Source organism: Dermatophagoides pteronyssinus, unplaced genomic scaffold, assembly GCF_027571235.1.
Source record: "Dermatophagoides pteronyssinus isolate colony J.1.1.1.1 unplaced genomic scaffold, Derpt_VIB-CSIC_2022.12 sq0009, whole genome shotgun sequence".
Lineage (NCBI taxonomy): Eukaryota > Metazoa > Arthropoda > Arachnida > Sarcoptiformes > Pyroglyphidae > Dermatophagoides > Dermatophagoides pteronyssinus.
In genome coordinates this window covers 956537-984114 of record NW_027461533.1, presented here as the reverse complement: position 1 = coordinate 984114, position 27578 = coordinate 956537, and the positions used below count along the sequence as shown (strand labels likewise).

At 28.2% G+C, this 27578-nt stretch overlaps 6 protein-coding genes and 2 long non-coding RNA genes across 11 annotated transcripts in view; 3 read left to right on the top strand and 5 right to left on the bottom strand.

Annotated features, from left to right (window-relative positions):
* Positions 1-818: 818 nt before the first annotated feature.
* Positions 819-2629, bottom strand: LOC142645319 (actin, cytoplasmic A3a-like). The gene is made up of 3 exons (XM_075821296.1): positions 2358-2629; positions 2078-2213; positions 819-2022 (listed from the first exon to the last, which is right to left on the bottom strand). Exons 2-3 carry the CDS (start codon positions 2201-2203, stop codon positions 1018-1020), a joined length of 1131 nt encoding a protein of 376 aa, XP_075677411.1. The 5' UTR covers positions 2204-2213; positions 2358-2629; the 3' UTR covers positions 819-1017.
* Positions 2630-5600: 2971 nt separating this feature from the next.
* Positions 5601-6576, bottom strand: LOC142645275 (uncharacterized). The gene is made up of 2 exons (XR_012846424.1): positions 6312-6576; positions 5601-6239 (listed from the first exon to the last, which is right to left on the bottom strand). It is a non-coding gene; the product is annotated as an uncharacterized LOC142645275 (long non-coding RNA).
* Positions 6577-6689: 113 nt separating this feature from the next.
* Positions 6690-8323, bottom strand: LOC142645276 (uncharacterized). The gene is made up of 3 exons (XR_012846425.1): positions 7792-8323; positions 7389-7733; positions 6690-7325 (listed from the first exon to the last, which is right to left on the bottom strand). It is a non-coding gene; the product is annotated as an uncharacterized LOC142645276 (long non-coding RNA).
* Positions 8324-8535: 212 nt separating this feature from the next.
* On the top strand, positions 8536-10284 carry LOC142645274 (uncharacterized). 3 transcript variants are annotated; one of them, XM_075821158.1, is made up of 3 exons: positions 8536-8915; positions 8986-9393; positions 9638-10284. In XM_075821158.1, the coding sequence occupies exons 2-3, from the start codon at positions 9267-9269 to the stop codon at positions 9976-9978; spliced, it is 468 nt and encodes a 155-aa protein (XP_075677273.1). In that variant the 5' UTR covers positions 8536-8915; positions 8986-9266; the 3' UTR covers positions 9979-10284. The 3 variants fall into 3 exon arrangements, with proteins under 3 accessions (XP_075677273.1, XP_075677272.1, XP_075677274.1); XM_075821157.1 differs by having other exon boundaries at positions 8980-9393; XM_075821159.1 differs by having other exon boundaries at positions 8546-8915; positions 8980-9393; positions 9656-10284.
* A 117-nt stretch (positions 10285-10401) lies between these two features.
* Positions 10402-12650, top strand: LOC113799862 (cholinesterase-like). Of its 2 annotated transcripts, XM_075821156.1 has the most exons (4): positions 10403-11393; positions 11456-12056; positions 12119-12304; positions 12368-12650. In XM_075821156.1, exons 1-3 carry the CDS (start codon positions 10505-10507, stop codon positions 12297-12299), a joined length of 1671 nt encoding a protein of 556 aa, XP_075677271.1. In that variant the 5' UTR covers positions 10403-10504; the 3' UTR covers positions 12300-12304; positions 12368-12650. The 2 variants fall into 2 exon arrangements, with proteins under 2 accessions (XP_027206359.2, XP_075677271.1); XM_027350558.2 differs by lacking the exon at positions 12368-12650 and having other exon boundaries at positions 10402-11393; positions 12119-12362.
* LOC113799865 (uncharacterized) lies at positions 10485-13543 on the bottom strand. Its single transcript, XM_027350560.2, has 2 exons — positions 12982-13543; positions 10485-12911 (listed from the first exon to the last, which is right to left on the bottom strand). The coding sequence occupies exons 1-2, from the start codon at positions 13427-13429 to the stop codon at positions 12382-12384; spliced, it is 978 nt and encodes a 325-aa protein (XP_027206361.2). The 5' UTR covers positions 13430-13543; the 3' UTR covers positions 10485-12381.
* A 219-nt stretch (positions 13544-13762) lies between these two features.
* LOC113799860 (uncharacterized) lies at positions 13763-18720 on the top strand. Its single transcript, XM_075821350.1, has 19 exons — positions 13763-13937; positions 14014-14073; positions 14128-14175; positions 14234-14281; positions 14334-14387; positions 14443-14517; positions 14577-14618; positions 14672-14728; positions 14790-15002; positions 15060-15110; positions 15166-15231; positions 15287-15349; positions 15406-15543; positions 15600-16165; positions 16812-16873; positions 16952-17319; positions 17384-18018; positions 18080-18431; positions 18507-18720. The coding sequence occupies exons 1-19, from the start codon at positions 13781-13783 to the stop codon at positions 18704-18706; spliced, it is 3255 nt and encodes a 1084-aa protein (XP_075677465.1). The 5' UTR covers positions 13763-13780; the 3' UTR covers positions 18707-18720.
* A 138-nt stretch (positions 18721-18858) lies between these two features.
* LOC113799852 (gamma-aminobutyric acid receptor subunit beta-like) overlaps positions 18859-27578 on the bottom strand; it is a 45818-nt gene continuing 37098 nt past the window's right edge. Inside the window, exons 9-10 of the mRNA XM_075821349.1 lie at positions 22171-22269; positions 18859-22095 (exon numbers count right to left, since the gene is read on the bottom strand). Coding sequence (XP_075677464.1) covers positions 21517-22095; positions 22171-22269 — 678 coding nt within the window. The 3' untranslated portion in view covers positions 18859-21516. The remainder of the gene's footprint in view (positions 22096-22170; positions 22270-27578) is intronic.

The window sequence follows — 27578 nt, the reverse complement described above, 5'->3', positions numbered from 1 at the left end:
TTGTGTATGAGTATCTTCTTTTGATATATACTTGTGTATACATGATATGATGTGTCTATAGACATACAGACATAGAGTGAAAAAAGATGAGGAAAAATAAAATGACCGTCGCCGCTAAGCGTCACTACTGACCCGGTCGTCCCACCCAATTTTTTTTTTCATTTCATTTTTTTGTTCAAAAAAAAAAAAAAATTATAGCCGCAGACGCAGCCCTATTTTTTTTCACTGTATTTTTTTAAAGGTGCGGATGCCGCAACATTTTTTTTTTTTTGTTAGTCGATGAATGAATGTCAAAAAAGATAATATACGCATGACAATAAAAATGATGTCCAATTTTTTTTCTTTCTTTCTTTTGGTTAAAAAAAGAATAGAATCCTTTTTTCTCATTCAAATTTTTTTTGATTACCGCCATAATTATCCTTCAATCAATCGGATAATGATATTTTGTAGCTATATTAACTATCAATAGAGAGATGGATCAAAATAGAATCGAATTATTCGAAAATCTTCTTCAAACATAATTCTCATTAAATCTATTTTTTTTTATTGTTGATTGAATCACGTTAAAATTCAATTTTCATAAATATATTGAAAAAAATCTAATGTTTTCTCGAAATGAAACAATAATTATTTTATACCATTCAAAATTTATTCGATTTTTTTTGTTTTGTTTCACTTAGAAATAGAAATTCCACATAATTGTGTTGGTGGTTGGATTATTGTGATTTTTTTTTAGAATGACATGCAAGCAAATACATATTTTTTTGTTGTTGTTTTGTTGAATATATTTCTTGATATAAACACTGAGAGACACAAGATGAAAACATGAAAACTTCTGTTTATGAATATAATAAAATAAAAAAATTTTTTTTAACAATCTTAAATATGGATGTTAATTAAGATGGTGTTGGAATTGGTGTATGTGTGTGTGTGTTTGTCTGTCTGTTTTATTTGTGAGAGGATGTAGGTTTTTGTTGGTTGTGTGTGGCTTCTGGCTAATTGGCAGACAATGCTAATTTAGAAACATTTACGATGAACGATTGATGGTCCTGATTCATCATATTCTTGTTTAGAAATCCACATCTGTTGGAAGGTTGACAATGAGGCCAAAATCGAACCACCAATCCATACGGAATATTTTCGCTCTGGTGGTGCGATGATTTTGATTTTCATGGTTGATGGTGCCAATGCAGTGATTTCCTTTTGCATACGATCGGCAATACCAGGATACATAGTTGTACCACCAGACAAAACAGTGTTTGAATACAAATCTTTACGAATGTCGACATCGCATTTCATAATTGAATTATATGTGGTTTCGTGAATGCCATTAGCTTCCATACCGAGGAATGATGGTTGGAACAATGCTTCTGGGCAACGGAAACGTTCGTTACCGATTGTGATGACTTGACCATCGGGCAATTCATATGATTTTTCCAATGACGATGAGCTAGCAGCAGTTCCCATTTCTGTTTCGAAATCCAAAGCTACATAGCAAAGTTTTTCTTTGATGTCACGAACGATTTCTCTTTCAGCGGTGGTGGTGAAAGAATAACCACGTTCGGTCAAAATTTTCATAAGGTAATCGGTGAGATCACGACCGGCAAGGTCAAGACGAAGAATGGCATGTGGAAGAGCATAACCTTCATAGATTGGTACAGTGTGTGATACACCATCACCAGAATCAAGAACGATACCGGTGGTACGACCAGAAGCGTACAACGAAAGCACAGCTTGAATGGCGACATACATTGCTGGTGTGTTGAATGTTTCAAACATAATTTGTGTCATCTTTTCACGATTGGCTTTCGGATTCAATGGAGCTTCAGTCAAAAGAACAGGATGTTCTTCTGGTGCAACTCGAAGTTCATTGTAGAAAGTATGATGCCAGATTTTTTCCATGTCATCCCAGTTCGTGACAATACCGTGTTCGATTGGGTATTTCAAGGTCAAAATACCTCGTTTTGATTGAGCTTCATCACCAACATACGAATCTTTTTGGCCCATACCAACCATGACGCCCTGATTTTACAATTTCATTATAACAAATTTCGGTTTTGATATGAAAATTACATACCTGATGACGTGGTCGTCCAACGATGGATGGAAAAACAGCTCTTGGAGCATCATCACCGGCAAATCCGGCTTTGCACATACCGGATCCATTATCAATAACTAAAGCGGCAACATCATCGTCACACATTTTGGCAGATCTAAATTCGAAAGTTTTTAGGAGAAAAAAAATTCGTTAGAAAAAATAGAAGACAACAAAGAAAAAAATTTCAAAACTTAATGATGCAATGGAAAACACCCTAATGCTATTTATATATGCTTTAAAACAAACGATTAGAACTTACAAGAAAATGTAATTTGGTTTTCTTTACAACAAAAAATAAAAATTAAAAAAATTGGTCAGTAATTGATTGTTGAACAAAATTTTCGAATATATTGAAAATATATTGTCGGAATGCTGAAAATACACACACACAAGCCACAAAAGAAAAAAACAAAACCGTTGAAATCTTTAACAAACGAATGGAACAAAGGCCAATGATGGAATGATTGAACAACAAAAAAACGTTAAAATAAATATCGAATGATCAAAAAAAAAGTTGTAATGAAAGAAGAAGAAAAATGAATGGGGCGAAACCGGCTTTTTTTTCTACTTTATAAATATCCAATGCAGATTTTTCCAACATTTGTCCAACACATTCGAAAAAAAAATATATTAAGGTGGTAATGTTGTAGTGGTATGAAATTGTGTTACGCAAAAAAAAAAAAAAAATTTGATACAAGGTGGTTGTCTATTTTGGCTATTTCAAACTCCATAAAAAAAAATCAGTCAGTGGTTATATGATATACTCAATTCTATACTCATAGCCTATCTTACAGGCGTGGTTATTTCAATTCAAAAACTTGAAAAATTATGACCATATTTGGAAATGTTTTTTTCATTTTTTACAAATATCGATCCGAAAGGCGGAGATTGTTTGGTTTGGTTAGTGTGCAATGATGATGATAAAGTTGTTGTTTCTTTATCTCATGAAATCTTTGTTTTTTTTGCACTCTCTACTCCACCAAAATGGAATACCTCTACCCAAGAAAAAAGATAACAACAACCACCATCATCAAAATGATGATGATGAAAAATTATTCAGCAACAATAACAATGAAATTTCATCCGCCATGACTCATGCATGTTTGTTGTTGTTTGGTGTATCAATCATGTTTTTTTTGCTGGATCCCAACATTCGCGAATATAATATAGAAAAAAAAGTTATAAGCACAAAAAAATTATAAGCAAACTCCACCGCTGTCATTGCGCCGGCTCATTTCGAATGAATGAAAAAAAAAGAATTCGATTTTTCGAAATTTCGTTAAGATTCTCAATTTGTTTGAATGAATGAATGATGATTATGATGATTATGGCGATGATGATAATGACCATGATTGAAATGAAAAGAAAAAACCGGATTCTTACTCTTTTTTTTTCCTCATACTTCTTTATTGAGAAAGAAACAAAACTTGAAAATTCTTATCCCTATTACCATTATCAACCAATTGATTAATCATCATCATCATCATCATCGCCACTTAGAGTGGAAAACAAAAATTATGAAAACCGAAAATGTTTTTTGTTTTCCGTGGAGATTTGTGAGCTGGGGGTGGCTGTTTACATTTGGATGCTATTGGATACTATTTGGAAAAAAAATCAAACATTTTGGTGAACACCAGAAAATGATGATGATTTGTTTTTCGAAAAAAACAGAAACAAAATTCATTGCCAATGATCAATGCAATGCAATATTGGTTGCCAAATGATAATATTGATGATGAAACAAACCAAACCCAAACCTAAACCTAAACAACAACAAAAATATCTATGATGATGACACATTTGGCGATTCCCTCGATCAATCAATTTCCTTTTTCGATGTTTTAATCCCAACGATATTTCATTCTTTAACCTTTTTTTCCAACAGGGTGTTTATTTTGTCATCTTTCTTCCATCCAAAAATTTCATCATTTTTCCGCCCTTACCATATAAAAATTTGTCACCTAGTTTACAGGCCTGATTCTAACAAAAAATTTTATAACAGAAAAATTGGATTACAACATCAAATGTGGACATAATCGGTAATAATCATAAAAAAAACATCATCATTATTTTAGCCTACACAAGGCCATCCTACGCACACACAATAATAATTTGGAAACGAAAGTGAAACACTTGGAAAAAAAATATGCCGTTTTCATTTTCGATTGTCCTAATTCATCCTGTTTGATCTATTGAAATGATGATTGAATTTTTGAAAAATCATCCCCGAAAAAAAAATCATTTCAAATGGTTATGGTAAATAACCGAATAGCAATCAAAAAAAAATGTGACAATCATTATCATCATATGGTATCGCCCACCTGAATTTTTCCATTTTTTTTTTCGTTCTTTCTTTCAATTCGGTTAACGTTGTGTTAATGTTGATCAATGAACCTTGAAATGTGTGCAAAAAAAAAATCCCATAGAATCAGATATAAAAACATTCGTGCCTAACATTCATAAACAAATTTCTCGATAAATTCATTTCCCAAGCAAACACAGAACAAACAAATTAACCGATAACATATGGATGTCATTCATTATATGACTATATTTTTCATTGAATGTCGCGTGTCTATAGCCTCTGGTCGGATTAAACTAACACTGTTACAAAATGGAAGGGAAAGAAAAGCTGGTCAAGAATATAGCTGGTTGGTTGACCAGATGTATATCACACAGGATCTATTGACAAATCCAGTGTCTGGTTTTTTTTTATATGCATTTTTTTGTTTGAACGTTCGCCATGAAACATGTGTTTACCATTATTATTATTATTATTATTTTAGCCACGATTTGATTGGTGATTTGGTGATGTGTGTGGTGTGTGATGAATGATGAATTGAAATGAAAATTTCGATTTTGAAATCTATTTGCAAACAAAATGATAAACATGAAGAGTTTTTTTTTTTGTTCGGACTATAAATAGATCTATCTATTGATTCAATATATATCATCATCATAATCATCATTCTTTTGTTCATTTTTTTTCAAAAAAAATATATTTTGTTCTTCGTTTTGTTTGGTTTTTCATTATAAATGTGATTGACAGAAGAAGAATTTTAAAACGCAGTTAGAACAATTGAAGAGAAAGCTAAACACAAAAATAACCCATTGGAAAACATACAAGTTTTTTTTTTCGTTTTGTTTTTCCCAATTTAATTTGATTTGAAACGTTTCAACATTTGATGATCAATAATGCCTTTTTACTTTACGAACGATTATCAATGATAAAAGATTAAACGTGAAAGCACATACAATATGATTATCGATATGATTTGAAACATAATAATAATAAAAATTTTATAAAATTATTTTTGAAATTATGAATGAGCTGATCATCATCATTCGTTTTTTTCCCGGTCATTTATGTTATTAATTACCTGTAAAAAAAAATCGTTTTCTGTCTTTAGATTGAAAATTGAAAGGATTTTTTCTTTTAAAAATGAATGAATGAAAAAGAAAACATATAAAAACAACCCATTTGTTTGACCCATTAAAAAAATCTGTTCATAATCATCATTTTTATTTATCGAAAATGTTTGATAAAACATTCATTACAACGATACGATACTATACGATACGGTATTGCATAAATTAGATATTGTGTATCATCATTGAAATCTTCAATAGTAAAAGTTAATAACAATCGTGTTCTATGTATTATAGCCAACAAAAACAGTTTAAGCAGTTATCTTCACCATTCAAACAAACACACATACTATTTCAACAGAAAAAAACATTCCATGAAGATGCTTTTTTGGTTGATTATCTTTAAATGAGAAATAATTAAAAGAGGAAGAAAAAAAATAAGATTCATTTCTAATCTGGTGTGTGTTTGTGTGTGTGTTTGTGCGTGTGAAAATTAACAGTAATGTTTCCGTAATATTTTATTTTAGATTTTCGTTTCTTCTTATCATTCATCGTTGTCGTTCACTTTAGCTATTTTTGTATCCGTTCATCATAATATGTGGTCAACAATAAAAAAAAGAATGAAAGTCTTTGCAGTTTTGTATGATTAACTTTTACGATGATTAACTTAAACGAAAGGGAAAGATGGATTGATCCGGACGTGTTAATATAATCTTTTGGGTACTTGTTGTTTGGATAAAAACCACGGTGGTTTAATGATGATTGCACCTTTCTATTTAGATAAATACGAGAAGTGTATGTAACAACAGCAAATATCGATCATCAATACATCATCAATGCATACCTTTGAAATTAATCAATTCTTGTTTTGACATTTATTATTAATGATGATTAAACACTAGCACACCGCTACACTATTGATATTTTAAACCTTTTGCCTCCTCTCTTTAAACTTAAAAAAATAGTTACTAAAACGGAACAGTGAATAAGATCCCAATCAGATTTTCATACATCCAAAAATTACAAAAATTACAAATGATGATCAGCTTTTTATTAAATCAATAATAAAAACACCAAATGAAACTGATAATAACGATGGTAGTGCAATTGATATTATATCAACTAACGACATTTTTTTAAAAAATCAAATGCTTAAGGATTTGAAAAGGAAATTTTTGTTGTTTTTTTTATTGTTATAACATGTATATAGAGATATTTAATCTAGACTACACACACAATCAACAAGTGTTTGTTAATCATAAAAAAAATTTTCTTAAGCTTTTCTCGCCTATTTTTATGATGATGATGATCATCATAACAACAAACACACATACACAATTCATTTGGCAATGATCAATGGGGACGATGATAAAGTCATACATTTTACATTGAAAATTACCATTGTTTGCCAATGGAAGAGAGAGAGAGAGAGAGAAGCTAAATTGTTACAAAAAAACAAAATAAATTTGAAGAAATTCTAGTAGTATTTTATTTATTTTTCAGGTTCATTCGCTTCAATGGATCTGGATTATCATTGACATCGTAAACATTTTTTGTTAATGATCATCAGTTTTTTTTTGATTCATTAAAAACAAAACAAAAAACTTTAACCATTGTTTTTTTTCGAAGAAGAAGAAAAAGTTTCGTCAAAGATTAATTTTAGATCAGGTTTTTCGCTTAGTTTTTGTTTTCTGTTAGCTTGATTTTGGATTTAGAATAATCAATATTTGGGGGTCGTTTGAAAAGTATTGTCGTTTTTTTTATATTCGATTAGCTCAAATGGATTGAATTTCAACCAAAATCAATGTCAACAAACTGATATTGAATTTTGCCATTGTTTTTTTCACCGGAAAAAAAACTATGAAAAACAGGATGAAATTTAGACAAAAATTTTTTCATTTTATGTTTATCACAATCTCACCAAAAGAAGAAGAAAAAATTGATTGAATTTTGTTGGTTCCGCTTTGATAACAGATTCTACATACATCAATATTGCTTTTATCCAATCAATCAAACCAACCAAATCAACCAAACCAAACCAAATGCAATGGATGGATATCCACTCTTTCTTTCTTTTTTTTTTTTTTGTTTTTGTTTTGGTGACAGGATTCAATTTGAAAAAAAATTAAGCCCCCGTTTTTGATTTTGGCAAAGAATAAAATCATGAAATATGATTGCCATACAATTGTCCGGCGTCTATTTTGGTTGAAATATATGAAAATTCAACACTTGTATGATAATGATGGTAATTTTAACTTGTCTTTTTCTATAAAAAAATTAGTACTTCATTGATAGTCGCAGGTATTAAAAATTGCCATATTTACCGATATTATAATTTATTCATTTCTTATTTGCCGAAGACAAAATACATTTTCTTATCATTCATTCATTTTTTGTCCAACAATTTCTCATCATTTACTCAGTATTTAAATTAAGTGGAGAAAAACAACACCCGAACAAAACGAAATAACAGAACAAAAAGTCAATCACAAAACAAAACAACAACAGAAAAAAATTATTATCAAAGAATGTCATCTTGATATTATTGTTATGTACAATGAAACTTTACTCTGTCAGTAGACAGTCAAAATGAAATGAAATGAAAACAAACTATATGAAGAAAAAAAAAATCATTCGATAGTAACGATCAGGTAAATCAGGTGTGTGTGTGTGTGTGTTTACCGTTATGGTTCATCATCATCATCATCATTTGGATCTTTTGAAAAAGTATTTTTTTTTTTTATTTGTTTCGTTTTGTAAATTGTCATTTTGTGCTGCCGGTGCCATTTGTTTGTCTTTAGTTTTTGTTTTTTTTATGGGGGAGAGAATGCAGACAAAAATAAATTCAAAGTTAAATATATCTTTCTATGTTTCTCATAATTATATTATTTTGCATTTTTTTGTTTTGTTTCGTTTCTTCCATTTGACAATTTTGAAAATGCAAAAAAAAAACAAAACAAAAAAAAAAAACACCGACAATATTTTGCCGCGCTAAATATTATCAAAAAAACCAAATTATTACGCCATCTTTCGGATTGGAAAAACAATTTTCTGGATTTTTTTTGTTAGACGTTCGATTTTTTCTGAAAGAAGATATTCGCATGTTTCGATTGATATGTCGTCATGAGATTTTGAAATGAAATTGATTCTTTGACAAATATGTTTCGTTTGTTTTTGCGTCTATATATTTTTTTCTGTGTATTTGTCGAAAGAAATTATTATTAATGAATGTCCCAAATGAATTAAAGTTTGATTAATAAAGTGTTGTTGCTGCTGATGTTTTTTTTTGTTTTTCAAAGGAATTACTAATTGATATTATATGTCTAGGTCATCGAAAATGATTTTGTTTTTTTTATATAAGGATCTGCAAGAAACAAACAAAAAGAAATCAATTAATATCCAACATTTCAATGTATCCGGTTTAATGGTCATCATTGCCATATTCAAGGTTAGTTAAATGCCATTAGAATGAAACAAATAATAAATAATGATACTTCTATCATCAAACAAAGATATAGATTGATGGATATATTAATGTGATTGACGAGCTCATCATTACCTTTTTTGTTTCCCAAATGAATTTTGTTTTCAAGTTATTTGGGAATATATATTGATAAAAGTGTTGATCAATCTTTAAATTATATATTGATTTTCCGGTAAAAAAATGCAAGACGCATGTACAGATATAAAGATTTTCGAATGAATATTGAAAAAAAAAATCTGATATAAAAATGGATCAGATTTTTTTGATCAAATATTTTTTAGTATTGATCAAATATTGTGATCAGATGATACTAAAATGTCAAATATTCGTACATTAATTCTTTGTTTGGCAATAATGATACCATTTTTAGATGGTACAATTCAATTAATGAATAAAAATCGTTTGGTACAAGATTGTAATTCAACACCAAGTTTAGAAAATGGTAAGTTTGAATGTGGGTGAAAATGTTTTTGAAACGGCTTTGGAATGTTATGAAATTTTTTTAAGCAAATTTTAACTAACTAACTAATGATAATTGAATGTCCAACTAACAAACTAATCAAACATTCCCATTAACTAACAACAACTAAAACAATCAAAATGATTCCCCTTAATCCTTGGTGACACCTGTACCCGGTAATATTTGTTTTTTTGCCAAAAAATTTTTGGAACTTCGTTAATTCAAGTTAATGCTCAATTTTTAGTAAATGAAGTACGAAAATTTGTGGATGATTGTATTAAAACAAAAGATGGTATACGATTTAGAAAACGATTTCAAAATAAAGATGGTAAACTATTGGATACAAATGATATGATGATCAACCAGATATTACAAAGAAAAAATAGTTTAAAAGATCGATTTATTATATCATCACCTTCGACAACATCTTTACCCTGTAATCATGATCATTGTATAATTCAACCAATGCAACAACAACAACAACAACATTCACTTTCATCGTCCGAAGAAATGGATGAAAAAATGATTAAAAAACTTATTCTATTCGAATATTTGAATCGTTTTTGATCGAATAACAACAACAACAACAATCATCAAACCAAAAAAAAACAGATTTCATAATCTTATTTCAAAGTTTTTTTCCATTTATTTTATCATAAACAAATTGTCAAGCACCAAAAAAAAAAAAGATTGACAATTATGAAATCATACAAACAAAAAACAAAATTTTTTTTTTTATCAGTCAAACATAATGTAGATGTTGATATTATCAAATCATTTGATATTATTATAATTGAATCCATTGATATTTAAAATGAAAATGAAATCATATAACATTATTATGGAATTTTTTTTTATTTTGATTGAATAAAAATATGCATATCATTTTGATTAACATTCAGACAATATATTTTGATTGATACACGTCTATGGCATGATTATATTGATGTTGTTGTTGCTGTTGAAATTGATAAAATTGAATGAATGAATATTGAATAAAGATTGGGAAAATACGAACAGAAAAAAAATCAAACCAAACCAAATCACATTACATTAATTTACTGTGTAAAGAGTTTTCGTTTGATGTGAAATAATGATGAATTCGTTTGGTTTGTTGTTGTTGTTCATAATACAGGCCATTGTTGTTACAATAAATGGTGATCGTGTTGAGATTTTAATACCAAAAGGATCGATTGCTGGTGAAAAATATTCATTAAATGATGGTCATTCGGTAACTAGATTTCTTGGCATACCATATGCAAAACCACCAATAGGAAAATTACGATTTAGACGCCCGGTGTCGATTGAAAAATGGAATCAAACTATTGAAGCATTACAATGGCCAAATAATTGTCATCAAAAGCCGAAATTTTTACATCGATATCAGAATAAAAATTTTGTTGAAGATTGTCTTTATCTAAATATTTGGTCACCAAATGTTAATGTTAATGAAGAAAATCTGAAACCAGTTTTAATATGGATACATGGTGGTGCTTTAATTGAAGGTGGAACAAGTCATAGTTTATTTGATTTAGCAAGATTATCGGTTATGACTGATGCTATTACAGTTAGCATTAATTATCGTTTAAATGGTTTTGGATTTTTTTATTCGGATCAAATTGATGAAATCAAAGGTAATCAAGGTTTATGGGATCAAACAATGGCATTACAATGGATAAATGATAATATACGTTATTTTGGTGGTAATCCAAATTCAATTACATTGATGGGAAATAGTGCTGGATCTTGGGCTGTTAGTTTACATATTCTTTCGCCTGTTTCAAGAAATTTATTCCATAATGCCATTCTATTGTCAGGTGCAGCAAATTTTTATGCAACAAAAAATCCAAAAGATTTTGTTCAAAAATCTTTAGATATAATACGTATGATTGGTTGTGCAAGCGAAGATGATAATACTATCACAGAATCAATTGTTGAATGTATGGAACAAATTGAAATGGAAAAAGTTGAAGAATTATCAAGTATGAAATTTTGGTTCAATATTAATTAAATTTTAAATTTTTGTTTTTGTTTTCCCATACAGAGATACGATCATTAGTTGTGATTGATGGTGAATTTTTACCAGATCATCCAAACAATATGATTAAATCGGGTAATCATAAAAAAGATTTTAATCTTTTAGTAAGTACGGTTGAAGATGAAGGTTCATTTATATTTGCACAAACAAATGCAAGTTTCAGTAGTGAAGAATTGTCATTGAATGATGCAAAATTTATTTTACTTCAATATATTGATTTATTTGTTTCAAATCATAAATCATTCGATAAGGATACAATGTTGAATGTTTATTTTGGTAAATTTAATGAATTCTATGATGATAGTGATTTGTTTAAAAAACAAGTTGGTATTGCATTTGGTGATTTATTACTTACATGTCCAACATTAAATTTTGCCAAACAATTATATGAATCCGATTCATCAACAATAAATGTTTATCAATGGTTTTATAAGGCAAAATTAGGACAGCTAAAAGATTTATGCACAAAATGGAGTGGTACATGTCATACGGATGAACTGTATCCATTATTTGGTAAACCATTTGAATATCGACAACAATATCATAATCGTGAACGTGAAATATCACAAGAAATTATTGATTTTATTAAATCATTCATTCGAACAGGGTAAGAATCTTCAGTTCAGTTCAGTAAAAAACTAATTAATTATATCTGATTTTGATTGGCAGAAAACCCGGACAATCACAAATGGAATGGCAAAAATATTTTAAAACAAATCAAAATGAAATCGAAACAGTTACAATGACACCATATTATGAAATTGGAAATAATTACAAAACACATGAAAGTTTTAAATTTAATCTTAAACAAATTGAATGTGAAATTATATGGAATGCATTTTATCAATGAATAATGTAATTGTAATAAAATAATAAAAATAAAAATTATTATTTTGTTTTCTCTTTTATGTTATTTAGATGTGTCGAATTTATCATTTGATAAGTGTAGTCTGAATAAATATAATTATATATTGAAAAATAAATATAAAAATAAAACCTAATGATTCAAGACACATTGGTAAAATTTCATAAAAATAATAAGACTTATAATAATGACGAATAATAATTAATTCATATATTTGTAATGAATTTGATATTGTAATTGCTTTTGAATATTTTTGATATTTTGAATAATTATTACGTAATGTATTGATCGATTTATCTAATAAACAAAAATAAATATCATCAAATTGTTTAAGTATATATTGTGATGTCCATGATAAAATACAAATACTAATTGAACGTAAAATATTCATAAAAAAATGAAAATATATCATTCGATGGCCATGAATTTCTGTTCTACTGATAAACACTACAATGTTATTTAAATAGGAAAAAACTGTTGTGATAAGAATTAAAAACAATCCAGGTGATGATATTCGATTGAATTCATAAAGATTATAACCTAATGCTTTTATATCGCTGATCAATTCAAATGTATCATTTTTAGCTAAATTATTATCTAAAGAAAGAATTGAAAATATCAAAAAAAAAGGTTATTAAAAGTTAGTTTAAAGGAAAGTTTAACTTACCATTAATTTTATCAAGTTTTTGTTTCAATTTGATTAAAATTTTCTTTGAAATTAAAAACATTAACAAATTAAGATCATAAAAGAATATCATATAAGTATAACCGAAATATATATGATAACAAACAATAACTTGTAAGTAAGTAAAATCATTAGAATTTTGAAAGAATATAGCAATAACGAATAATAATAGGAAAATAAAACCGAATAAACGAAAAATGAAAATTTTCATCATTTTTGTATGATTATTAAGATATTTGATAAGTATGAAATTATTGAAACATTTTAGAATAACATTCCCATTAAACGTAAATAAAATGATCAATACAATATTGCTTAAATTTAAAAAACGCCATGACCAAATAAATGAAAATTTCATTAATGGTTGTGTTTTGATTGATTGTACGAATATTGAATAAAAATCAACAAAATTATCACTAAATAAATACATTATAAATGATGTAATAATAATGAAAAATATTCTCCATATTGTTGTACAAATAAAGAACAATAAAAGTATCCGAGATTTTTTTGATTGTTCATATCCATATAATGAAACACCTAAAATGCTTTTTGATTTAAGAAAAAAAAATTGATTAATAATCAGATAATTAAGGTGATTAATGAAGATTATCATTTATAAATAATACCTGTAAAATAGAAAAAATAAATTAATATTTTTATTACGCATAACGTTGTTTACAGATTGACCAAAATTATTGGTTTTTGTTGTTTCAACACAAGATGGCATTATTGTCGTTGTTTTCATATTGTATTTCCTATTTCCGATATTGAGTCATATATGAAATTCGATTTTTTTTTCAACGTTCAATTGTTCGATCATATATCATTTGTGTTTTTTTTTGCTTTTGTTTTTTTGTTGTTGTTTTCGCTACGAAAAATGTCGTTTCAATTGCAAGAATATTTGCGAATTATACGAGATGAAGCTCAAAATCTAAGTAAATGAATTGGTTATTTTTTTTCTAAAACAATTAAACAATTATTAATGTATTGATTCTGTATAATGAATTATAGGAGAAACGAGCGGAATTCCTCGTGGTCGATCAAGCGGTAATCGAAATGGAAATTCGAATAGTAAGTTGTTGACAAAATGATAATTTTTCTTATGTTTTTTCTATCGTTCTATAGAATATTCAAGCCGTAATGAAAATTCTCGTTATGAACGTGACGATATGAGTAAGTATTGTTTTTAGTTGATATTAATTAGATGTAATTCCTGTTGAAAATTATTTAGGATCACGTCGTGATGATGATTCTGAAAATAAATGGACATCAAAACCAAGTAAGTTTTGTTTATAATTTTCTTTTCATTTCATTTGAATCTGATTTTTCAGGTGGAGGAAAAACTGATTATTATGGTCATTGTGACCGTCAAGAAACATTAAATCGTAAGTATACTCAATCTAAGTTCAATTGAAAATATTAAGATTGAATACTTTTTAGCGTACGCACGTCGATCTTCTGATAGAGATAACGATGATAGAGACGGTGGCAGTCGTTATGGTAGAAAAGAAGAAAGTAAGTAATCAAGATTATCTTTGTAATTTGGTTTTTATAAATTCTAAATGCTAACATAGAAAGCTGGGGTCGTAATAATGAAGATTCAGATGACCGATCATGTAAGTTTATCTGATTTAGAATTGATTGATAATTTGTGAAAATTTCATTTCAGCCAATCGTTATCGAAACAATGATAATGATCGTGGCTACAGCCAAAACAGGACAAATCGTAAGTTTTATCGGTTCGGTCGCAGATACAAATATAATTATTTATACTTATTCCCACTTAGCATATGCCCTTCCACCATCCGATAAACGTGACGATGACAGAAGCGAAAATAATCGTTACAGCGGACGAGATAATGATCGTTACAGCGGCCGGGATAATGATCGTGACAGCGGACGAAATGATCGTTACAGTGGACGAGACAATGATCGTGACAGCGGACGAAATGATCGTTACAGTGGACGAGATAATGATCGTGACAGCGGACGGGATAATAGTTAGTCTTTTTTGTTTTTGTTTAATTGGGTAATTTATGAATCTTATTCATTAACAGAATACTCAAGTCGTAATTTTGATTCGGATGATAAATGGACTCGCAGATCAAGTAAGTCTACCTAACAAAGAATTAATCATTTAATCGGCAAAAAATAACATTTTAGACGATCGGAATCAAGACAAGGATGATAATTCTTATGGTGATGGCGGACGCCAAAACAAGCCCAATCGTAAGTTCAATTGTTCTATTACAAATATATTCATTTATTTGTATTACCAAATTAGCATATTCTCTTCCATCTTCTGATAACAAAGATGATGATTATCAAAATACTCGCAATGGTGGCAGTAAGTTATTTGAATAGGTTATCATGTTATGTTATGTTTTGTCTTTTTAATATAAGAATATTCAGGCCGTTTTGATGATCGTTCGGTTGACAAATCAAAGGATCATTCTTCAGACAACCGATATTCCGAACGTTCAAGCCCTAGACGTTACAAAAATGATGACGATCGCAATGATCGTCGATCAACTGATAATAGTAAGATGATTTTATATCTTGAATTTTTAATAATCTTTTTGACCCTATTCTTTTAGATCGATCTAATGGATATCAGAAGGAAGTGTATTATTCTTCAGGGCAAGATTCTAATGATCGTTACAAAAATGATTCTAAGATGAAAACTTATGATAGTTCACAAACATTAGTGGATAATTCAATAGATTCTTATCAAGATTTTGATCGTTTTCTCGTTGAGTATAAATCTTCAAAATATTTACGATTCCAGCACATAATTATGGAACTTGAAAGCAAACAAATTTATGAAAAAATGGAATTCATTCTCAACAGTTCATCATGTAAAAAAGTGGTCATGATCATACAACGAGCTAATGAATTTTCCGATTTAACCGTGAAAATTTTGAAAGGAAAAGGATTTTCCGTTGAAAATTTGAATGAAAAAAATGTTGATAATCGTGAACACAATAAATTACAAACAATAAGCACAACCTTTGGACTTTTGGCCAGTCATCCGGATGTTAAATTGGAATTTCCCGATATTGTAATCAACTGTGACTTGGCTTTTAAACGAGTAAAATATTTGGAACGATATCTTCGTTACCTTTTTGATAAACGTAATTGTGAAAAAATTACAAACGTTGAAATTTATCACATTGGATTAACAAACACTCCATTTGTTCGTGTATTGAGAGAAATGTATGAATAAATGTAAATCAATCTTTTATTTATCATTAGCTGAATAGTTGTAATACATGAACAAAGTCGGATAAAACATTTTTTTTGTAACCATTTTTAAAAACATAAATAAAATATTAAGTTACTAACCATTTACATCCATTTATATTGAATGAATATCTCTTGTAACCACTGTTGGCGCCCATTGTATTGATCAACAAAACCTTAATGGATTTCCAGAAGTGCATGCGTGTTCAGTAAATGAATCCAACTCGCGATTGAACCACTACTACTTTCTCCGTGTTTCTGGAACAGAACCAGAACCCGAAAATTCATTGAGTAGAAGCGTCGACAATGTTTTTCTTTTCTTTTTTTTTGTCGTCGTTGTCAATTTTTTAACTATCCATCTGTGGAATTGTATTTTCTAACAAAGAAAAAATGTTTTTATTAATTTTTTGTTATTTATTTTCACTGGATTTTCATTAATTTGTTATTCAATATCGATTAATTTGAATCAATAATCGATTGAATTGATCCTTGATAATTGTTTTGAAACGTCCATAAACCATAATAAGAAAATGAGTTTCTTGTACAAAGCTCGTCTTCAAGTGAACGATATGTTTTCACAATTCAATCGTTTCATAGCACCAATGTATTATCATGATCGATGTGAAAGGTAAATGAAAACCATAGGTGTTATTTATTTATTTAATTGACAATTTTCTAATTAATTTGTAAATAAATAAATTAACAGAACATTACAAATGTATGTTTATGTTATGCATAAACGTGAAGTATTATTATCATTATCTGCCCTATTATCGGCCTATATTCTTCTACTATTCATTGGATTGGCTGGTCCGAATGTGGATAAAATTAATTCGGTTATGGCAAAAGAAATGATTGTCGAATCAAATATTCAGGAAAATTATACAGCCCAATTATTATCATATGGTCCATTTATGATGATCACACCAGCCTTATCAACATATTCACAACAATTATCATTACATTTAACATTTTCATTAAAAAATGAAGAATCATCTGAAGCATTTCATAAAGAATTTGATATTATGATCGATTTGGATGGTGTCAGTTCGACTAATAATAAAACATTACTTTGTAAGATTTTATTTTTAGTTTTTTTTTCAACAATTTTGATTCATTTCTTTTTCCACTTTTTTAGCACGTGGTCGTTTAAAATCATCATTATATTGTGGTGGTCGAAAATGTGAACCAATTAGAGTGATTCGATTGATAGAGATACAGTATCAACATTATAGAATAAATTTAACATTTGATCGGCTACAATCAGTGAACGAAAAATATACAATTGATGATATACTATTTGAATTTCGTTCGGTAAATATATCATTCACAACATTGTCGATATGGTTTCGTTTTTTCTTTTTGATGGTAACATTTATGGTTATGTGCTTTTATATGCATCATTTATATCGTTTTTCAATTATCGATTGGTCATTGGAACAAAAATGGACCGCTGCTCAATTATTGCTATTGATTCTATCAAATAATCCATTCTATCCGATACAATTTTTGTTAGGATCAGAATTTCCTTATTTATTTGAAGTTTGGCTACATACATCACTTCAAACATTGATAATGTTTTTTTGGTTATGTTTCTTTCATGGTATTCGACAAAATAATCGATCCTTATCAAAATTCTATGGTGGTAAATTGATTATTGTCGGTACCATATGGTTTACAGTCATTTATACAATGTCCTGGTCATTAAGTAATCAAATATCAAATCCAATATTAGATGAAATTTCCGTTTATAATCATTCAATATTTTTACAAGTAAGTTTATTTAAATATGAATTCCTTGAAGCTAATTTTCTAATGTATGAATCATTCACAGCTGTTAAGCGTCTTCTTTTATATTGCATTCGTATTGTATTTTTTCTATCTAATCATTTTGGTAATGGCTGCATTCACCGAATTACGATTGATGCCATATTTTGATGTTCGTCTTAAATTACAAACATTTTTAATGCTTTTTGTTATCACTATTTCAATGTTAACAATATTAATATCGACTACATCAAATCCATCAACAACAAATATGATCAGTTCAATACCATTTCTTCAGCTATTACCATTTACACATTTTTCATCATCATCGGCAACATTTTTATCAATATTTTCATTGGTCAATATTTATATTTGTGCTTGTGCATATTATTATAGACCTTCGTTGAATCAATCAAACGGTAATTAGAGTTTACATTTGTTAAATCTAAATAATTTTGACTAATTTTTTTTTCTTTCACAAAAAAAATAAACAGAATGTCAAATTGTTCGTGATAATCCAACATTATCGATGATAAACGATTCGGATGAAGAAGTACTTTATGGTAGTGATACTGAAGAATTAATAAACATTCAAGCTAATAATCATCTATCAAATGATTTATTAAATTGTAATCAACAAAATAATATTGTTTCAAATTTGATCGATACAAGAACGGATGAAGAAAGTGATTGAAAAAAACATGGAGTGTTGTTATTGAATTTGAAAAATTCAAAAATTTCTAAATAAAATTTTCAAAAAAATCGATTATTGTAATTTTCTTTTTATTTATTTATTCATTTTTTTCGGTAAAAGCAAGTAATTTCACATAGATTATTTATATAGAATTTTAAATTTATAAAAAGGGGCAATTTTCGTTTGAAACTTATAAAATTTGTTGGTTTTCGATTGGTTTTCGGTGTTTGGTTTGTGTGTGTGTGTGTTTAGGTGTGGACGATATATTACCAAAAGCTATATATAAGTATTATCTGTATTTCATTCGTTGTTATTTAACATTAATAAATGAATGAATGGAATGAATGACAATTAATAATGATAAACATGAATAATTTCTCACTGAATTTTTTCGTTTTTTGGAAATCATTGAACACCGTCCGTATACGTATATATATATATTTCTTCTTTGTGAATAAAAATACAAATACAAATACAAGCAAAGAATTCTTTCATGTAATTATGCATTATACAATCAAAAGAATAAAAAGAAAAAGAGAGCAAACAAAACAAACAAACAAAATGATTGGATCATTGGAATCCATTAAATTATAAACGGATTTTTTCGTTTGTTTTTCGCTTTGGTGATGATGGTTGGTTGAAAATTTATCATTTTTTTCCTGGTGATTGATGATGATGAATGGACCGCAAAATTTGTTTTCACTCTTTTTTCTTCGTTGTTTGTTTGTTTGTTTGAATATAATTACAAATTTTTTTTGTTGTTTTTGACATTGCCTGGGCGGACAATCTTCAGTGTAATTGGTGTTATATGGGTGTTATGTGTGTGTGATGAGTGTCGGGGTAATAAGAAACATTGCTGATGAGAGAATATTTGTTTGATGATAATAAAACATGACATTTTTTTTTGTTTGTTTGTTTCATCGAAAAATCTTATAGCCATTTTGGATTTTTTCATTTGCCCTACATATTTCTATCACTCTCACAATCGCACTAATCACAAATAAACATTTCTGACACTAAACATTATTGATAAGCAATAACAAACAAACAAACAAACAATGATAATGATGATCAAAAACAAGAATTTAACACCATAAACACATTTGTAAATAATTTTAACGATTATAATTCAGCATGTCTATGTGCGTTTGTGTGTAAACCAATCGAAATTATTATTATTATTTTTTGTAAAATTTAATTTAATAAAATTCAATTATTTTGGATAAACTAAAAAAAATCTTTAATATGTACACTGGGGTTAATGATAACGGTGAACAAGGGGAGAAAAAAACTGATTATACATTTTTTGATTTTTTTAAAAAAACAATGATTATGATTCACATGTTATATATATAATTCTGTCTGTTTGTTTTATTAACAGAATAATAAACAAGATAAAGAAAAAAAATTACTATAAAAAAACAACAACAACGATTCACCTGATGGCTAATTTTCATTTGTTATCGGTTGTTGTTGTTCCGGTTTAACAATTGTCATTACGCTGTTCGTGTATTTACGATTTGTATGTGGTGTTTTGTAGAGGGGGGTCACTTTTCTGTCAATGTTTCATTTAACAACTTGTATATAGGTAATGTAAAAAAAGAAAGTTAAATACAAAAAAAAACGAAGAAGAAACAAAAAAAAAGATTATCGTGAAAAGTGAATGTGTTTGTGATGATGATGATAATAATAAAAGAGAAACTGTATATGTATCAATGTGTGAATGTGTGATTTCTTCTTCTTCTTCTTTTTGGAAATATTTAAATTTTCACGAATTTTAATTTGTTCAATTTAGTTAGTTTTGGTTGATTGCTGGTTGATGTGATGATAGGTTTTTGTTTTCAAACAAAAAAACGAAGAAAACTTTTTTTCAAAAGATATTTGCACATTGAAAGTTTGTTTGTTTGTTTTGCTTTACAAAATATTTATTTCGTTTTTTTCAATTTGTTTGTTTACTAATTCTGGACGTCAAACAATTCTCAAAAAAAAAGAAAAAGAAATTTGAATTTCAAAGATTCTGCTTCTTCGTATGTGTGTTTAGTGTGTTTATTCAATGTAATATTTCTCTTTGATTTTTTTTTTTGCCTTCTTCTTTACCCTTTTTTTCAAAATTCTAATTTCAAAAAAAATCCTATTTTAACAACAACATCATCATTAACAATAACTTAAATAAGATGAATAAAAAGTAAAATCAACAACAACAACAAAAAAAGATTAAATAAAATTGATGAGAAATACATGTGTTCATACGAAAAAAAAGAAACATATCACATTACGTTACTATACAGTGGTACCTCGGTTAACGACGATGATCGGTTCCTGAAAAACCGTCGTTAACCGAAATGTTCGTTAACCGAAATACAATGCAATACTTGTTTTTTAATCATCGTTAACCGAAAAAAATCGTCGTTAACGGTTTCCTGACCGAAATCGTTAACCGAAAATTTCGTTAACCGAGGTATTCGTTAACCGAGGTACCACTGTATTTTGTTTTTTGTTTTGTTTATCGAAGATAGACTAGAAACTGTTGTTGTCGTTGTTTGGTTGGTTTTTGATTAGCTTTTGTTTTTTGTAGAGAATGATTCGACCGCAAAAAAAAAATGATAGAAAATTGGTTGATTTTCAACAAAAGGTGGGCAGAGTTTTTTCGGTTTTTACAAGTGATCGAAAGTATATAAATAAATAAAGTGTATACAAGTGTTGTTGATAATAATAATAATAATAATTGGAAAATATTGGTGCTGGTTAATACTGTTTGATTGTTTTGTTTTGTTTTTGTTTTTTGATCATCAATGATTCAATAATAATGATTAATTTGCAGGTATTAAATCTTCAATCATTTGGCTTGAAATATGTAAATAAATAACCCAATACATTAAATTAAAACAAACAAAACAAACAGGAAACACTACACGTGAATATTTATCAATATCACTTGGACTAACACCAAATAATTTATTTGGATTTTTTGGTCCAAAAAATCCACTTGATTGTTGTTGCTGTTGTTGTTGTTGTTGTTGTTGTTGACCACTCATACTTATATTATCACCATCTGGACCTATTGTTGATTCATTTGTATGTTGATGTCGTTTATGTAAGTTAATTGTTGGCGATGATGAGCTTGTTTGGCTACAATGTGGACCTAATAATCCAGTTGATGAGGCAGGAATTGAATGCGATAATGTTGGTTGTGGTGGTGGTGGTGGTTGTACCATTGCTGTACATGGTGCCGATATTGTTAAACTTGGCGTTCCATTGATTGGACTATCAGGAGGAATATGAGCAGAATATGATGATTTGACGGAAAAACTTTTTCTTGCTGAACATTCGGTACCACCAGTTAAAATTGGTGTCGCTCTATTTAGACGCATATCTTGACGTCCGTATGCCTATTTGTAAGCAAAAAAAACAAAACAACAAAATATTAACATTTTTTGAAGAAAAAAAATACAACAACATCATACTTGTGGACATGTGGGTGGACAATTCATGGATGGATGATGAACAATACGAGGCGTTCCAATCGTTGCATAACGATCTAATCTATCTATTGTTTGATGTATCTGTTGTGTAAATAAAAAATAAAATTTATAATGTTAGTAATGTAAATCAATCAATGAATGAATGAATAAAAACAAAACAAAAAGATAATCTAATAATTCAGATTCATTTCAATGGATTTTACAATTACATTGTTATTCAATTGCAAAAAATGACAATGTAAAGTTTCTTTTTTAAAAAAGAAACTCAAAAGATTTTCATATTCAACATTATTAATTCAACATTATTAATTCAACATTATTATGTAACATATAAGATTAATGTGGCGGGATTGTTTTGTTTCTTTTTTTCGGTTTTTCTTCTTCGAATGCAAGATTTTTTTTAAAGAAAAAAGGCTTCCTCATGCGAATGTTTCAAAATGATGATTTCAATAATAAATATTGCATTCATATCACACATTGAACAAACACAGCCAAAATCATTCATACTAATCAAAAAAAAAAAAACGAAGAAAAGAGAAAGAAAATTGCATTTGATGCCTGTAGATTATTGAATTTGATTTTCACAATGTTGCTCGATAACTGAAAACTGAAAAATTTAAAAGAAAGATAAAAAACTGGAGAATTGAAATTCATAACAGTGTTAAACTCGGGAATTTCCAAGGAAAATAGAATTCGCAAACATTTTAGAAACAAGTATATTAAAATAATATGAATGATCATCACATATATCTTAGATGATGGTTTTCTTCCTTTTACCCATTGTTCGTTTTCGATTTAATTCTCACTAAATCTTGTTTACTTTTTTTATGTTATTAGAAGATTTTCATAATAATACACACTATACAGGGTGTTGTATATAGTCACACAAACAACATTATTGTAAAAAAAATTGAATTTGCTTTCATTTGTTGAAAAAGAAAACGAATATCATATCTCGAAATCAGAATAAAAAGAATAACTAAAGAAAATATAGTCAATTTTTGTTCACACTGATTCTATTTCTCGATGATTAAATTGAGATATAAATTGTTTCTTTCTTGTATATCTTCTTTCTCGTTTTTGTTATCCATATAACAAGATACTTTTTTTCCGTTTGTTTTCCCTTTTTATGCATTGCATTTATTTATTCACATTTTGAATGTACAGACAAACAAACAAACAAAACACAAATCAAAGATGCAAAGTATGTATAGTTGTTGTTGTTGTTGTTGTCATTATGCTTTTAAAGTATTTTTTTTTTTCTCAAGAATTTTTTCTGTTTTTTTTTTTAGTCAGTCGAATCGAAGAAGCTCGAATTTTCTCCCATATCCAAATAAGTGAATGTGGGTGTACAGGATTGAGACATTCACTTTAACCAGTTTTTTTTTCTGTGTGACTAATGTAATATCACTGTTAATACTTTGTTTTGAATAATTGCATTTCCATTTTCAGTTTTTTTTCTTCTAAATATGTTATCCGAGAGAAGAAGAAGATGCCAAGCAAAAAATACATTATTACCGAATGCAAAAAACAAAACTTGAGCAATGTTGGATCGGAATGACTCCCTGACTCTCTATGTGTGTTTGTGTTTGTGCATGTGAAAGGTTTAAAAAGCAAAAAAACAAAACTCCATCAAGATTTTCTGTTTTGTTTTCCACTTCGTGCCATATTTATTTTCAATTAAAATTAATTAATTATTATATTTAGAATTGAAGAATTTTTCCAAACGGAATATTAACAAATTGATCGAATATTTATGCACGAATGCCTTAATGTAATTAATCTTTAAAAATCTATACAAAGAAGAAGATTAGCTTGAAGCAATTTCTTTTTCTTGGTTGGGTTGTGGAAAGACAAAACTTAATTTCATTCATTCATTCATTTTTTTCCTGATTAGAATTTTGTTTGATTTGACATATATTAACACAAACGCACACACTCCAAAGAGAATACCTGAAATTTTTTTTTTGCCCAAAATTCTTCAATCTCATCGATTCTATTTAAACTTAAACATCGTTTTTTTTTATCGAAGAAAAGAAAAAATGTTTGAGTTTCGGATTTTTTTCCTTTCTTTCTTATCTCTTTTTTTCAATTTTCAATTCTTTTTATTCCGGGAAAAAATTGTCAATATAAATATAGAACCGATCAACAACAACAACAAGAATAATATTTCAAATCAATAGAGAGAATTTTTCCTTTTGTTTCCTCGAATGTAAACGAAAAGAAAAAAAACAAGAAGATTCTTTCTTATTTTCTTCATCATCATTTTTCGTCGATATTTATTGGCACTTATCATATGTCTGCTGCTGCTGTGTATTTTGAATTTTTTTTTTTTTTTTTGAAATTGAGAAACGAAATAAGATTCATCTTGATCCTTTTTTTTTCTTTCTTTTTTTCCATAAGTGGTACTGTCTGTCTGTCTATCGTCAATGTTGTTGTTGTTGTTGTCATAAATTGACATTTCGATCGGAATATTCTTCTTTCTCATTTTCTATCCATTTCATTTCATTTCGTTTTTTTCAAATTCATAATACAATTCTTATGCATGGAATAAATTCACTAAAACTACTTTTTTGTTGTTGTTCGGTCTGTTCTGTTCTGTTTGTTAAACATTACAAAATAGTAATCAAATATAGAAAAGAAGAAAAAAACTTTAAAAAGTATTTGGAAAAAGAATATATCATATATACCTAGAGATATCTATTTTGTTGTAAGTGTGAAAAAAGTAAAAGTAAAATTATTTTTTTTTTTTGTAAATTTTTTCTTTTAAAAAATTGTAAACTTTTAATCGATTTATATTCTGGATAACAGAGAGAGTGAGAGAATATGAAATGAAATGATGACATCAGATTCCATTTACATATTGAAAGAAAAAAAAGTTTATTTTCAATATTATAAAATTCATTAAATACACACGAATTCTGTGAGATTGAATTTGTTGTTTACATTTGTAAAGAAACAAGGATGAAAGAAAGTGAAGAAAGTAAAAAATCACCAGCTAAGAATGTCCATTATTTGAATGATTTGTGTTGTTTATGCCTTCTTTTCTTTTTTGACCAAAGACCATAAAACAAAACAACGAAACAACAACCAAAAAAAAAGATAATGTTTGTTTCCGAATGGCCCACATATATATTTGTAAGCAATATGAATTTATGTTTTTCTTTTTACCCGTTGACTTTCTTTTTAAAGAAAAAAAAACCAAATGATATACACACACACACACACAGTCTTTATGTACATTTGGAAGGAAGAAGAATTCTCCAGTACAGTATATTTTCAAGTGTGTATAGTGTGGCGAGTAAAGGATAGAAATAACAAAAAAAAAATCCGGATAGAATGGATAGAAATACAGTGGGTAAAAAAAAAGAAAAAGATTTAGAACTGATGATAAACCGATGATAAATGAACCAGACAATGGACCAAGTAATACAAGTTTTTCTCTCTTTCTCTTAAACATCATCATATATGAACAAAAAAAAAAAAAAAATACATGTGAATTTTGATGTACAAACACCAACAACATCATAATATTCAACTAATGCCATTGTCTATTTCTATTCTTTCTTTCTATTATTCCGTTTTTTTTTATTTTGTTTGCTTCATTCACAACGAATAAGAAGAAGAAGTGTATGCTATGTGAAATGTGAAATGAATCAAATCTTGCAAGTAATCTTTTTTGATTGTCGGCGGTAGTGATAGCGATGTTGATGTTGATGATGATGATGATGATGGTATTTTCTAGTGATTCTGGATCGACTAAAACTAAAACTAGAAAAAAAACGAAACTGGAACACATAGCACACACACATCATATATTTGAATTTTTGTTTTTTTCTCTGGTTGGAAAAAGAATTCCAAAGAATATATTTTCTAGATTCTAGATCATTGATTATTTGAACAAATGAGTTTATGTGTTCAGCGTGTGTGTTCAAAGGTTCAATCATTCGAATAATCTGGGAAACAAAAAAAACAAAAAAATGTCTCTTTTGTTTTTTGTTTTTTCGTTTATTTTTGGATTGTTTTGAAGATTCTGTCATTCTTGATCATGATCGGTGTGTGTTGATCATTTTTTGTTTAATGAATTTTTTTTCCAGGCAGAAAAACAAAACAAACAACCAAATACAAAATCAATATCAAATTTTCGTTTGTTTGTTTGTTTGTTAATGAAAACTGATATTTAAATCGTGAGAAGGGAAATAAAAAAGAATTTCCAAAAAAAACTAAGCCCAGAAAGTCTTGTTGTTTCTGATTTTAAGTCGAAGAAGAAATTGATATTAGTAGATAAATACTAGTAGTATTTAATGTTTGTTATATTTTGTGACAGGTCTAAAGCATCATTTTTCAATATATAAATATAGAATCTCTTTTGGAATTCTCCCGAACAAAACAAAACAAAAAAAAGTTCAAAAGCTAAAAAGATTTGAAGACGAAAAACCGAAAAGAAGAAGAAAAAACGAAGGATCTTTTTTTTTTTTTTTTTTTGGTTCATTTTCTTTTACTAGGCCGAGGTCGTTGTGCCTAAAAATAGCATCCAATGAGCGATAAACTAACTAACAAAACAACAACAAAAAGTATTTCTATTTTCTACCCAACAATTTCTCTCTCTCTTTCTCGACAACTAACCAATGATATGATATATCAACGACGACGACAATAATAATGATGATAATAATAATAACCTTATTCCACGGTCAAATTCTTTGCCACTGTCTCAACAACATATATCAAGCATACACGCAAGAATAAATGAGAGAGAAAAAAAAAACTATCATCATCATCATTGATCGATACCGCTACGATAGGGGTATTTATTTATTGTCATCATATAAATATATACCAAGCGAGAGAAAGAAAAAAAGAAAATTGGTCCAAATGGAACAGCATTGAAAATTGTTATCCCAAAAATTCATGATGACGTCAGTATAACATACATAGAGTTTTGTTGTTTGGAATTTTTGTATTATATAGAATCATCATCGTCATCATCATTGAATGAAATCATTCCATTTTTCCATGAACCCTGAATGCTAATTTACTATTTTTCTATTCTATTTTTTCAAACAAACAAACAAAGGAGGAGGTAGTATAGTCTGAATAATTTTGGTCATACGATAGCATTATTTTTTCAATTTTTTCATTCCATTCCATTACATAAAACATCTCACATTTCATTCTTTTTTTTGTATTCAATTTTTATTAACTAATTTTCATCATCATTATACGAACGAAAAAGATAGGTTTTCTTTTCCAGTTTCCAGTTCTATAAATAGATTTGATATCATCAATCAATAATTAGCATTTGATATTGATGATGATGATGATAAATTAACATTATTACAAAAACAACAAAGGCAAAACAGCAAAAACAAAACAGCAATGACAATGAC